Source organism: Rhynchophorus ferrugineus, unplaced genomic scaffold, assembly GCF_030347505.1.
Source record: "Rhynchophorus ferrugineus isolate W39M unplaced genomic scaffold, kcgeb_rfMv2 rfM2, whole genome shotgun sequence".
Lineage (NCBI taxonomy): Eukaryota > Metazoa > Arthropoda > Insecta > Coleoptera > Curculionidae > Rhynchophorus > Rhynchophorus ferrugineus.
In genome coordinates this window covers 71261827-71274588 of record NW_027472581.1, presented here as the reverse complement: position 1 = coordinate 71274588, position 12762 = coordinate 71261827, and the positions used below count along the sequence as shown (strand labels likewise).

The following is a 12762-nucleotide window of genomic DNA, read 5'->3' as shown; positions in this document are numbered from 1 at the left end:
AAAAATATCGATATTTTCGGCAGTAAAAAATTTATTTTTTCGGTGGCCAAAACCCTTAATTATTGATACTTCATTTAAAGCTACTGTGTTTGTGACACTTAAGTTTAAAGGTTCATTACTTTTTCGGTATTTAATTTTGAAGGCCAATTATCGACACTTCAAAATGTTTAAAAACAATATCCATATTTTCTTTGTAACTATTTGTTTTGCTGGAGATTTATTTATAGTAGCTTTGGGAACTAATAACCGAAAATAGTTCATAGTTCCAAATAGGAATGGCGGCCGGAGAAAAATATTAATATATCCTTGAATAAAAATATAGATGATAGGGATTTTTAATAATAATTGAATATTAGAATAGTTTCAATTGGTTTCAGGGTTACGGCTAGGACTGTAAAACCAGAATGATAAAAAATGACAATAAAATTAGTCGAAAGAAGTAATTGCCGATAAAAATACTAGTAAATAAAATATTCCAATGGATTAGTCATAATTGAAAGCAGTTGATAGTAGACTGTTACTAAACAGTTTGGTGAAAAAACATTGGTTTATTTTAAAAAAATGGCCCTTATTTATATGGAACATCGCAATAGTGTTAGTCACCGAAAAAATATCCATATTTTTAAGAAAAAATAAAAATAGTTAAATATTGGCCTTAAAAAAATCTTTAAAATTAAGCACCAAATAAAGGTTTTTTTAAAATTACATTTAATATATTCTGAAAAAAATATCGGCAAAAATATGGATATATCGGCCTAGAACATCGATAATTTTTCTGCAACCCTATTTCGATATATTGATTTTTTTTTCAATAGAATATCGATAGTTCTAAATGGGAATATCGAACTTTTAGTTATAAAGTAAAGCATTGATAAAACGTAGGATTTTCGTATGAGTATCGAATTTTTTTTGTGATCCCTGCCTGACTAAGATAATTTTACATGATTTGGTATCGATACTTTTCTCCACGGCCAACAACCCAAGTCGATAGCTCTCTCAGTTTCCAGCATTCATTTATTCCACAAAATATTGGGAATGTGTGTTTTGTGAATTATTCACAAACAGGTTAACATAACCTATAGTTTTTATAACGGTTAATTCGAAGTTAAATTTACAAAATATAGACTTTGTTCATGTTGTTTGTTATCAAATTATATTGTTATGGACAACGATAAAAATGGCACCTATGAACCTTGCACAAATAAAGAAATAAAAAATGCTGATAGAAGTAGAATTTCCGTAATCCAGTGGTATGATAGGTTCTGTACAAGGTAGGCAAATATGACTCTTGATATCAACAGTTAAAAAATAAAAAATATTATAGCTTAGAAAATGATGTTTTTTGTGACATATTTGAATATAATCTTAAAAAATATACAGATACTGTATACAAAGATTCCGAAAATGTTTATAATAATAAACTAAAAGAGTTATTTCCAAATATAAAAAATGAGCGTAGATTCAAGATTTCTGAAAATGTACCCAAGATTGACTTTAATTCACATTTGAAAGATTTAAGCTGTCCAAATAGTAGAAAAACATATTGCAACATTTCAGAAACTGTTAGTAAATATGAGTTAGAACAATTTGGAAATTTGTTCCATAAAACAGAAAATGATACATGTAATGCTTCATTAACAACAAATAAAATTAATTTTGATCGTGTGCAAAAGAAGTGTAACAGTATTGAAAATGAGTTAACAAGATATGATAAAAAGTCTTGCCACAATGACAAAAAAGAAATAGTCTTTAGTGGTTTTAAAACTGCAAGGCAAGAGTTAGTTATTCAGCAAAGTAACAAAACTACTTTTGGTACAAATACTAATATGTTTGATGAAGAAACTGTAAGTGTTGGTTTAAAGAGAAAATTAGGATTGAGAAGAACTGGGAGAAACAAGTTCATTTCTCCTCTTTTATCCAGAAGTAATAGGTAAAATATTATAAAATTGATATATTTCATTTATAAATTATAAAATATGTAGCAATGAAGAATGCGAACAAAGTGGAGAATCGTCACTTATTAATGAAAAGCTTAAAAATATTGAACCAAAAATGGTTGAATTGATAATGGCAGAAATTATGGATCAAAGTCCTAATCTTACTTGGGACGATATTGCTGGCTTAGATTTTGCTAAGATGGCCATTAAAGAAGCTGTTGTATGGCCTATGTTAAGACCTGATATTTTCACTGGTTTACGTAGACCACCAAAAGGAATTTTATTGTTTGGTCCCCCAGGAACAGGAAAAACCTTGATAGGTAAGGTATATAGATGTATCTCAAATTATATATAAATGAATGTGTTTTATAATCTTATAGGGAAATGTGTTGCCTCCCAAAGCAAATCCACATTTTTTAGTATAAGTGCATCTTCATTAACATCTAAATGGATAGGTGACGGTGAGAAAATGGTTAGAGCATTATTTGCAGTTGCCAGGGTTCACCAACCATCAGTAAGTTATTTGATAAAAGAAATAACAGTTTTTAAATAATGCATATATTATAGGTTATATTTATTGATGAAGTTGATTCTTTGCTAACACAAAGATCAGAATCAGAGCATGAGTCTTCAAGGAGAATTAAAACTGAATTTCTTGTTCAACTAGATGGAGCAGCTATAAGTTCAGAAGAACGTCTGTTGATTATTGGAGCAACAAACAGACCTCAAGAATTGGATGAAGCAGCAAGGAGGCGCTTTGTAAAAAGATTATATATACCTCTCCCAGATTATCAGGGAAGATTGGAACTTTTAAAGAAACTTATGCTTAATGAGAAACATATAATTACTGAAGATCAGTTTGTAAAAATCGCACAAATATCAGATGGTTATTCTGGTGCAGATATTAAGAATCTCTGCTCAGAGGCTTCCCTAGAACCAATCAGATCCTTAAATTTTAATGACATTCAAACAATACAAGCCTCAAATGTTAGATCTCTGACAGTGGATGATTTCCAGAAATCTCTTACTAGGGTAAGACCAAGTGTATCCCCAAATGATTTACTCCAATATATACAGTGGGATCAAATATATGGTTCTGGTGGAAGTTAAAGGTGCTATATAATTTTATCTCTATTATTAAACTTTTTTTATAACTTTAAGTTAGAGCTTTTTCAGATTAAAAATTATTAGTGGGATTGTTATTACAGTTATCTGAAATAATGTAGTATGATCATAATCTGAGATTCTGTGACCATCAGGCTGAGGCTAATATGTAAATGTCGAAACAAAAATTTTGTACTATAAAGCATGACTTTGTGACATTGTTGACTGTAAGATAGTCCAGGGCCTCATGCTCCAGAAGCTATACAGTAAAACAACTTTGAAATATAAAGATTCTAACTCTCCAGCTTAATTTAATTAAATATAAGTTTTATATGTAGAACTGTTGTACTTGGACAATTATTTAAAACTACTCTAAAAGCAAACGAGACAATTTCAAAGGTTCTGTATATTTTAAATATCTTCTTACTGATCTATTAAAGCCACTACAAACAATTTTTCATACTAGCCGATTGTTCATACCCTTAGTAATAATGTATTCTCATAAAACATTCAGCTGTTTATAAAATGAGGCAAGATGCCGTTCAAGCGATCTTAAACATATATTTTTCTAAATAAAATACCATTCAAAAGATTAATATTTAATTACTTGTGACGGTTGTAAATAGTTCCATGAGGTTTAATTATAATGCAATAAAATTTATTGTTGAAATAGATTATTCCCAATCATCACCCCACCCATCTTCATTTCCATCGTTAATTGCACATAATTTACTATCAATTGTCCGTTCTGTTTCTATAGGAATATCTAATAAAAATGTTTTGTTATTCTCAATCACTGGCTCCATATCTTGAAAAAAGTCAACATCATTCTCATCCTCTACTTTTGTAGCTTGATTCTTAATATCTAATTCTGTTATATCCAAAATCTTTTTTGGTTTACTTAATGAAGGGGTTTTTGTTATATTAATAGATGGTAGTATGCTTTCAATGGCGGGAGATTCGGTACTTGCAGACTCTTGTATAGGATTAACATCTACACTTGTTTCTTGATTATCCCAGTCTTCCCAGTTATTGTCTTCTTCTATAGATTGTTCTAGTTCTTCTGTTGAAGTGTCGCCTTCTTCTCCATCTGGCCTTGGTCTTTCTGGTAGGTCGTTCCGACTCTGAATTAATTCAACAATAGAACTAGTTAAACTCAGTTGGTCAATATTAGGAACAATAATTTCATTCTCAATATGTTCTTTAACAGTAACTTTTGAATTTTTTCTAGAACCATTATTTGCATATGATTTCGGTCTATTATCTTTAAAAAGGCTTGCTCTTTTACCACCAATGACAATTTCAGCACCGAGTATTGGAACTAGGTCGGCCAGTACATGTAATGTTGTACAAACAAGTTCATTGTTAGTATCCTTAATTCCAAGTAGTAGCTAAAATTCTTAAGTATTGTATATGTTTACCTAGTATTTAATCAACATACCTCTGGTAAAAGGCACTCCTGCAATTCATGTGTAGAAAAACAATTTACAAAGCATGGGAAGTATTTTAGGAGAATTAATCTAATTTGTGCATCTCTAACTGAAAAAATTCTTAGCAATTTTGGTGCAATATATTGCTTAAATGTTTCCTCAGAAAATAAACTATCTTCATTATCTAAAATAAAAAATAAATACAAAAAGTAAATACATTTATTAATTCTTACTTTTTCTTGGAACCAACAAATGTGGCAAAAGACAACTTCTTGCTGTTTCATTTATGAGTACCATTCTAGATACAAGAAGTCCACCAAGTTGACTGGCAACAATGTCTTCATTAAAACTGCCCAATTCTTGTTTTAAATTTGCAAAAAAGTCTGTTTTTTCTATTTCAGATTTTAAAGGTAATTCAATAAGATTAGCATAAATGTTAATAAAAGCTTGTCTGAAAAAAGCATGATCTAAAATTGATTTGAGACATGGTCTATTTGATATTTCACTGGTGTGAACTATATTTCGGCAAAAATCTTTAAATATTTTTACATCACCTAAAACATTTATAATTGAAATATTTCTCTTATGACCATACATAACACACCTTCATCTATATTTTTGAAAACATCGTTTACTAGAACACAAAATGCATAAACATCTATGAAATCCAAATTTTTGGTGCAATGTTTGATAAATGTATCCTCATTGTTGTCAATAGCTTTGTTATATCTATAATTCTTTGATTTACTAAGAAATTCACAAGATAAATCTTTATAAGAACAAAGAAATTCCATTCCCCCAAGTTTCCAATTACCGTCTTTGGCGATGAATATTGAAGACAAACATATATTATTATGTGACACCATAGCTTTTTCATGCAAAAAACAAAGAGCTTTCAGTATAGAGTATAAACCCAGGCAAATTTCTGTTATGTTCATTTTTGTTATTAGATGTGATAATGGTGTTACATTTTCTACTGCTAAATAAAACTTTGATGCTTTTTGCCACGACGAAATATATTTAATAATGGAAGGGTGCCGATATAAAATTATATTCTGGAAATATAAATAGATGGTAAACAAGCCATAACTTTAGGAAAGTTGTTTATTTATCCTACCTTACTAAACTTCTCTAAAGGTGTGCTCAACTTCCAAAGGGGTTCATTTACAAATAGATCGCCAATAAATATGGTGACATCTGAACTGCTATCAATACAAGCATGGTGTTGGGACCAGAAATCCGATACTTCGATTACTTTTTCACTAATTTCAATTCCAGGTATTTGAGAATGTTCGTTACCCATTCTTTATTGTTTATAACTTCTAATAAATTCCACTGTCATTATTTAATTAATTTACCATTCTGTATAATTAATATAAGTAAATATATATATATCACTATTATTTGAACAAAGAACCCTTTAATTGATAATTATACACCATTAAATTATTTTCAAGTACAATTTTTTTAATTTAAATTGCATTAATAAATATAATTTTTAGTATCTTAAAATTGAAATAAATTACACTGTTTTAAAAATAATCTAATGCTCCAATATTGAAAATTTAGAACTTCATAAATGTTTATCTTCCCCTTGTCACGTCAAGCTATATGGCAGGGATGTCCAAAAATACCGATATGAAGTTAGGGTACCGATATTTCAAAAAATATATATATATATATATAATTATTTAAAATAGGTTATTCAATTGCAACTTTAAAATTTAGAAACGAACAAAAAATATTAGGTTCTATGTAGAAATTAGTTGAACAGCTTAAAAGAAGTATCAGTTTTTTTATTTTTCAATATTTCGAATAATTAAAAAAATAGAATGGAAAATTATCGATATCTTTTTTGTGGCGACATCTCTACTAGGGAGTTAACATTTAGGACCGTCAATCAATTTCTTGGAATTTGTAGTATGAGAAGATTTGACAGTGACAGATTTTGGTGTAAGAAGTTTGCTGCTATAACTTTTTTTAAAGGTATGTGTTTATTCAACAGTTGTATATTTACTATTAACTGAATACATTCTAGAATACATTCAATATGGGTTGTGATGGTGGAACAATTCCACGTAGGGATGAGTTAGTTAAGGTAAAAAAGAAGCCTGAACAGAAGGATAAGGATGCCGAACTTGCTGCTCTTTGGAAATGTTGTGCCATAACACAACAACTTCTCCAGAATCCGATTGTCGTTTGTCATCTCGGAAAATTATATAGTAAGATGGCTTTAATAGAAGCATTATTAGATCGAAGAAATTTACCAGAACATTTTCGACATATTAAAAGTTTAAAGGACGTCAAAGACCTTAACCTTACAAGAAATCCTGAATATAAAGAACTGGAAGATAAGAAGGAAGGATCAGTTGATCATCGGGCATCTCCTTACATATGCCCTGTTTTAGGTTTAGAAATGAATGGCAAATTTCGTTTTGTTGCTGTTTGGAATTGTGGGTGTGTATTTTCTGAGAGGGCATATAAAGAAATAGGGACAAAAAATTGCCACAAATGTACAAAACCTTTTGAAGACAATGATATTGTCATTATTAATGGGACCACAGAAGAAGATGATAAATTGATGAGACAGAGGATGGAAATAAGGCAATTAAAAAATAAGAAAAACAAGGAAAAAAAGAAAATTAAACAAGAACTGGATGCAGATACAGAACAAAGCACAGATAAACCACCTTCTAGTAATAATATATCAAAGAACATCAAAAGGCCAATTTCAAAAACTGAAGACATATCAAAAAAGTTCAAAGCAGAATCCAGTTCATCCCTTTCTAAAATTGGTAATGTGATAGCTTCTGGAAAAGTAACAAAGCCTGATGAAATGAAGAAAATGACATCAGAATATAGTATAGCTAAAGATAAAAAAGCATCAGATGTATATAAGTCATTGTTTACCAGTCATAAGTCAGAGAAAGAACAAAATAGAGCCCATTGGGTTACTTATAATCCATTTTATAATTAAAATTTTGATTTATCTGAAATTATTAATTTTAATGAAATATATTACAAATAAAATATTAAATTATTGTTTTTAATAATGTAACTTCAAATTATTTTACCTTTTTTATAAATAAAATTTTACTTAATTTTATATTATGTATTATATATATATATATATATATATATATATATATATATATGATATATTATATTCCCTGTTTAAAAATTAATCCAAAAGGCTTGATCCAAGAATTAACTTGCCTTACTTTTCCATAAAAACAGAGTTATTGTGTAGTCAAAACGTGTGACATCAGATTTTTTCAAGTGATTGCCAGGGACGGTCAATGGTTAGTGAATACAGAGGGATGGTTAATGTTTTCAGGTCTACTAAATGGAATTTTCAACATATACCTCCCTTAGCTTAATTCAGTAGCTAGCTGTTACGCCGCACTACTTTTCTTAGAGAAAGACTACATTTTTATTTGCATTTCGGTGTATTATATTTTTACATTATTGTAATAAAAATCGGATAACTTTTAACGTTAGAATTGTATTTATTGGACAACAGTGTCTGTCATATATTTTCTTTGTACTTTCTTATGTTGGGTTGTCCAAAGTGCTTTACCGAGAGGCATAACTTTTCTTCCTTTTGTTATTATTGTATATGTATTTCCTCAATAATTTGAGAAGTCATGGGCAATTGATTTTGTGTTTGCGGGAATCCCCATAATTTTGGTAAGTTTCATATCGTAGTTGTTGTAAAGTTATTTTCGTTAATTGTTTATGGTTTTATATACCAAGCTATGTATATCAAATAGTACTGTTGAACAATATAGGGACATATTGTATATGCCACTCAATTTATAATACCATATTTAAACTGTTTTTATTTTAATAAGACTCAATAATAAAGACTATGTCTAATTTACATAATAAAATATTACTTTAAAATCAGATCATCAAATGTATAAATAATTTTAGTAATTCCAAAAGTTTATAACTTTTTTGTTTCAATCTGAAATGAGATAATAGAGACATGAATATTATTTCCTTTATTCGTTTGAATAGTTATATTAAAATATATAATTATATATAAATTAAATAAACATTTTGTTGAAGGCTTATGGTATTTGAGGTAATTATTTTGTATTTTTAAGTTCATTCTTATTCTCATTAAGACTGTTCGCTAACGACGTATAATATATTATATATATAGTTATTGATTTTGGGAGATTTGAATAAAATAAGGCTATTTAAACTATTTTATTATTTATTTTAGTATCACAGATCATTATCACAGTACAGCTTACATACAATAAAATTTTATTTGCAGTAAAAATATATTCTAATATTATATACTATATTACTCCCAAATGTTCTATCCCATTGCCATAGATAAACAAATTTAATATATCCTTTATTTTAATACAATCAAAACCTTGTTGATCTGCAATTACTGACACATACTGATCAATTTTTTCCATTTCTATAATGTTATTGGACCTTTTCCATCGGTATAAAATAATTTTCTGATCTATAGAACAAGTGATCAAGGAATGCTTTCCTATATAAATACCTGTGATTTGTGCGCAATGGAAACTACTGTTAACAGAATAAAATATTCGCTCAATTTCTATGCTACCTTCCCGTTTATTTAATTGCAATAGACTTAATGACACAGCATTATCATCACCTCCTGTTATAAGTAACAATTGCTTATGTCCTAAAATTATATTAGAAGTTGCACTAATTCCAGATTGATGGGTTTTATATTTTGCCAGAGGTTTTGCTGCTTTGTTATTAATTAGTGCTGTTGTATTCCAGTATGTTACAAACCCATTGGTTCCCATGGTTACCAGAATATCACAGTTAACCCAAAATATGTTAAATATTTTCGTTATACATGTATGTTCATAGAATATTGTTTTCATATATGTCAATTTGATATTATCAGTTATAGTAAACAACTTAATATTACCATCCGAACAGCCAGCAATTAGAATTTTCTTTCTATTAATATCAGATAAAGATAAATCCATTATCCTGTTTTCTGCTTCATTTTCACTAAGAGGTTCATAAAAATTACATTTTTCCATGCATGTAACAGAAATATTTCTTGAAGCATCATTTTCAACTATAAGATGCCAGCATATAATTTGAGCCCTTCCACCAGCAGAAATAATTATAAATTCATTGTCAATACTAGGTAATTTGTAATAAGCTATTACTCGAATACTTGATAAATGTACCTTCAAGGATTGGAGTAAGTTAATATTATCATTAGCTAAGGCAGCAACTCTAAGTATGGTATCTTCTCCCCCAGATATAAGAAGAATATGCTCATTAGTGCACAATACTTTTATCACATTAATTTCTTTTACATGATAACCTTGAACAATATCCTTAGGAATATATTCATTTAAGTTTGTTTTAATAAAATGCAATTTTTTCTGTTTAATAAAAGTAAATATAAAATTATCTTCTGTATGGTGAAAACTCCAGGATCTATGCCCACCACCACAAGGGGTTTCAAATAAAATTCTTTGGTATATACAATCTGAAACCATGAAGTTATTTCCAGAAAATGAGTATAAACAGTTATTAGATAATTTAGCTAACCAAGTGAATTTAGTTTTTGTAGTTTCAATACACTCTAGATTGCTATTAACTATTTTATACTTTTTTAAAATTCCATCTTTTCCTAGTGATACAATTTTGCCATTATGGATTGATAATTGTGTTACACCTAAGTGACTGTGAGCTTTGTTGAGTGAATTGATTGGATTTTTATGACCAAAATAGTAATTATGAATATTACCCTTTCTATCTCCAATTATAACATGGTTATTTGTATAACATGCACAAGTGGACCATCTTTCTTTTGTGTTAGGTAATATGAACATTTCAAAAGATGAAATTTTGTTTTCTTTTAAAATACATAAAAAAATTTTACCTTCTTCTTGACAAACCAAAAAGCTTTTACAATTAAGCCAGTGTAAGGAAAATATTCTACTTGGTTTTGTCATATCATATTTACAAAATTCTTTTATATTCTTTTTATGCTCTTTATATATATAGATTTGCCCATGATATCCAGCTAGAGCTATCATTTTATGACATGGGGAAATTTCTAATATACTATAGCTTTTTAAATCATTATGAATACTGATTTCTGTTATTTCATTAATTTTTTTATTGTATCTGTATAGTTTACATTTTTCTGAAAAAATTACAATATTTTCATTGGATAATACTTTAACATGTTTTGGGTTATCTAAATCATTTAGTGCAATAAGAGAAGAAAAACATTTACTATTCATTTTAAACTTTGATATACCTCCATCATTACCACCAGTAAAAATTGAACTATTCTTTTCATCATATACAATAGACCAAACTGTACCTCCTTGATGAGTATCAAACTTTTTTAATAAAACACCATTATATCCCCAAAATAACACAAGGGAATCTTCACCAGCTGTAATGAAATATGCTTTAGATATACAACATTGAAATACTCTTGAGGAGTGTCCATAAACTTGACATTTTACATTAACATTCAGTGAATCTTTGTTATGGGGACTTAATGATTGTAACAATTCCTTATTATCAATTTCCCATAAAATAGCTGATCTGTCATCTGATGCTGAACATATATAACCCAAATTTGGACAAAAATCTAAATGAAATATAACACCCTAAAAATTAATAATAATTTGTTAGAAATATTTAGTATTACAATTTAATGATTTACCTTATGTTGTTTTAACCTTTTCAACATTGGAGAAAATCCCTCCTCATCAATGAAATATGGTTTCCATAATAAAATTTCACTAAAAACTGTGCCCGACAGTATTATTAAATGTTCATAAGACGTATAAGCAATATGAGCACTATATAAAATACATCTCTCCTCACATTTGGCTGAAGATATTTTTATAAAATCTGAATTCCAAATGCTTACTTTATTATGCATAAAAATTGTAGCTATATTTTTGTTGTCAATCCATTTAGCCGTTAATATCCAGTCTGATAATGTTGCAGTCTGCTTGAGAGTTACTTCTTTTGAATTTAAATCAATCGAGACCAATGCTATATGTTTACCTCCGTACAAAATAATGTCTCTTGATATTGAACAAGGAATTATGCCATGAATTTTCTGCCCAGTAAATATTTCTACTTTTTGAATTAGTTTACAATCATTAATGTGAAATATATTTAAAAACCCACCAATACCTACAACCAATAGTTATTTAATAACTAATAATTTTTGTTCTTATATTACTAACCTGCTAATAACCAGTCGTTAAAAATACAAAGTGAGGTCACGTCTGTTTTAACTATAAACGATTTAAACATTTTTAATTCAATTTAGCAATGTACAATAATACAGAATTGAAAATTATTTAAGGTTATGTCCCGTTCTATGGTTATGTCTAATAGAGTCTTCTTCTCCTCCCCTAATGATTATTTTGTGATAGATTATCTGTTATTTTAATATATTATTCATTTTTAATTAAAATATGTTGAATACTCTGAGTTACTAAAATATGAATGATAATGATTGAGATGAAATAATCTTGTATATTTAGTTGCATATCAAAACTACCATTATGTATATGTAAGAAATGACCAATATATACATTATTAATTGAAGTTAAATTTATTTATATATTGTAATTTGTGCATAATTATTGCTATTAGTTTTTTTTGAATAATCTTAGTTTATAACGGAAATGATTTTATATTTACTTGAAAATATATAATTTAAATTACTATTTTACCTCAATATCTGAATTTTGAATTAATAAATATTTTAACATTAAATTAAAAAAGTGACCTTGATTGTAATGGAGATTAATGAATTCTTTTAATGGTACGTCGATGTCAACATAACTCACTTTATGCTGGCGGTGTAATAATAAAAAATTAAATAAGGTATAAATCGACCTCACATCGAATGGACTAGGGGTTGCCCTATCAGTTTGTTGTAAGCAAAAGGTTGCTATATCAACATGTTAAATCAATATAATATGATGTCATGTTATTAGTAAGCAGCATTGCCTCTAAAGAATGTATGATTAGTTTGGTCATAAGTAAAACCTATTTTATAATAGAAGGATTTAAAAAATTAAATATTTTCGAATTGAGTATTTCATGTAATTAATAAGTAAAATTTATTCATGATTGACCTAAAATATTTTGTTATATATATTTTATGCGCTAACATTAATAAAATAAAATCTACAGTATTTCATGAAATATATAGACAATAAAAATATAAAATAAGATTAAGCTTCAAGGAATTTTAAGGGTGTAGTAGTACCCTAGGCAGT

At 28.2% G+C, this 12762-nt stretch overlaps 4 protein-coding genes across 6 annotated transcripts; 2 read left to right on the top strand and 2 right to left on the bottom strand.

Annotated features, from left to right (window-relative positions):
* Positions 1-970: 970 nt before the first annotated feature.
* Positions 971-3702, top strand: LOC143190346 (fidgetin-like protein 1). The gene is made up of 5 exons (XM_076394579.1): positions 971-1271; positions 1325-1930; positions 1983-2257; positions 2318-2451; positions 2505-3702. The coding sequence occupies exons 1-5, from the start codon at positions 1162-1164 to the stop codon at positions 3045-3047; spliced, it is 1668 nt and encodes a 555-aa protein (XP_076250694.1). The 5' UTR covers positions 971-1161; the 3' UTR covers positions 3048-3702.
* On the bottom strand, positions 3625-6097 carry LOC143190345 (protein-associating with the carboxyl-terminal domain of ezrin). The gene is made up of 5 exons (XM_076394578.1): positions 5589-6097; positions 5076-5526; positions 4705-5025; positions 4483-4655; positions 3625-4432 (listed from the first exon to the last, which is right to left on the bottom strand). The coding sequence occupies exons 1-5, from the start codon at positions 5772-5774 to the stop codon at positions 3716-3718; spliced, it is 1848 nt and encodes a 615-aa protein (XP_076250693.1). The 5' UTR covers positions 5775-6097; the 3' UTR covers positions 3625-3715.
* A 238-nt stretch (positions 6098-6335) lies between these two features.
* LOC143190349 (replication termination factor 2) lies at positions 6336-7508 on the top strand. The gene is made up of 2 exons (XM_076394582.1): positions 6336-6457; positions 6510-7508. Exon 2 carries the CDS (start codon positions 6522-6524, stop codon positions 7446-7448), a length of 927 nt encoding a protein of 308 aa, XP_076250697.1. The 5' UTR covers positions 6336-6457; positions 6510-6521; the 3' UTR covers positions 7449-7508.
* Positions 7509-8678: 1170 nt separating this feature from the next.
* LOC143190343 (uncharacterized) lies at positions 8679-12016 on the bottom strand. 3 transcript variants are annotated; one of them, XM_076394574.1, is made up of 3 exons: positions 11716-12016; positions 11181-11662; positions 8679-11124 (listed from the first exon to the last, which is right to left on the bottom strand). In XM_076394574.1, exons 1-3 carry the CDS (start codon positions 11783-11785, stop codon positions 8785-8787), a joined length of 2892 nt encoding a protein of 963 aa, XP_076250689.1. In that variant the 5' UTR covers positions 11786-12016; the 3' UTR covers positions 8679-8784. The 3 variants fall into 3 exon arrangements, with proteins under 3 accessions (XP_076250689.1, XP_076250690.1, XP_076250691.1); XM_076394575.1 differs by lacking the exon at positions 11716-12016 and having other exon boundaries at positions 11181-11266; positions 11391-11468; XM_076394576.1 differs by having other exon boundaries at positions 10602-10904; positions 11391-11662; positions 11716-11932.
* Positions 12017-12762: the final 746 nt, after the last annotated feature.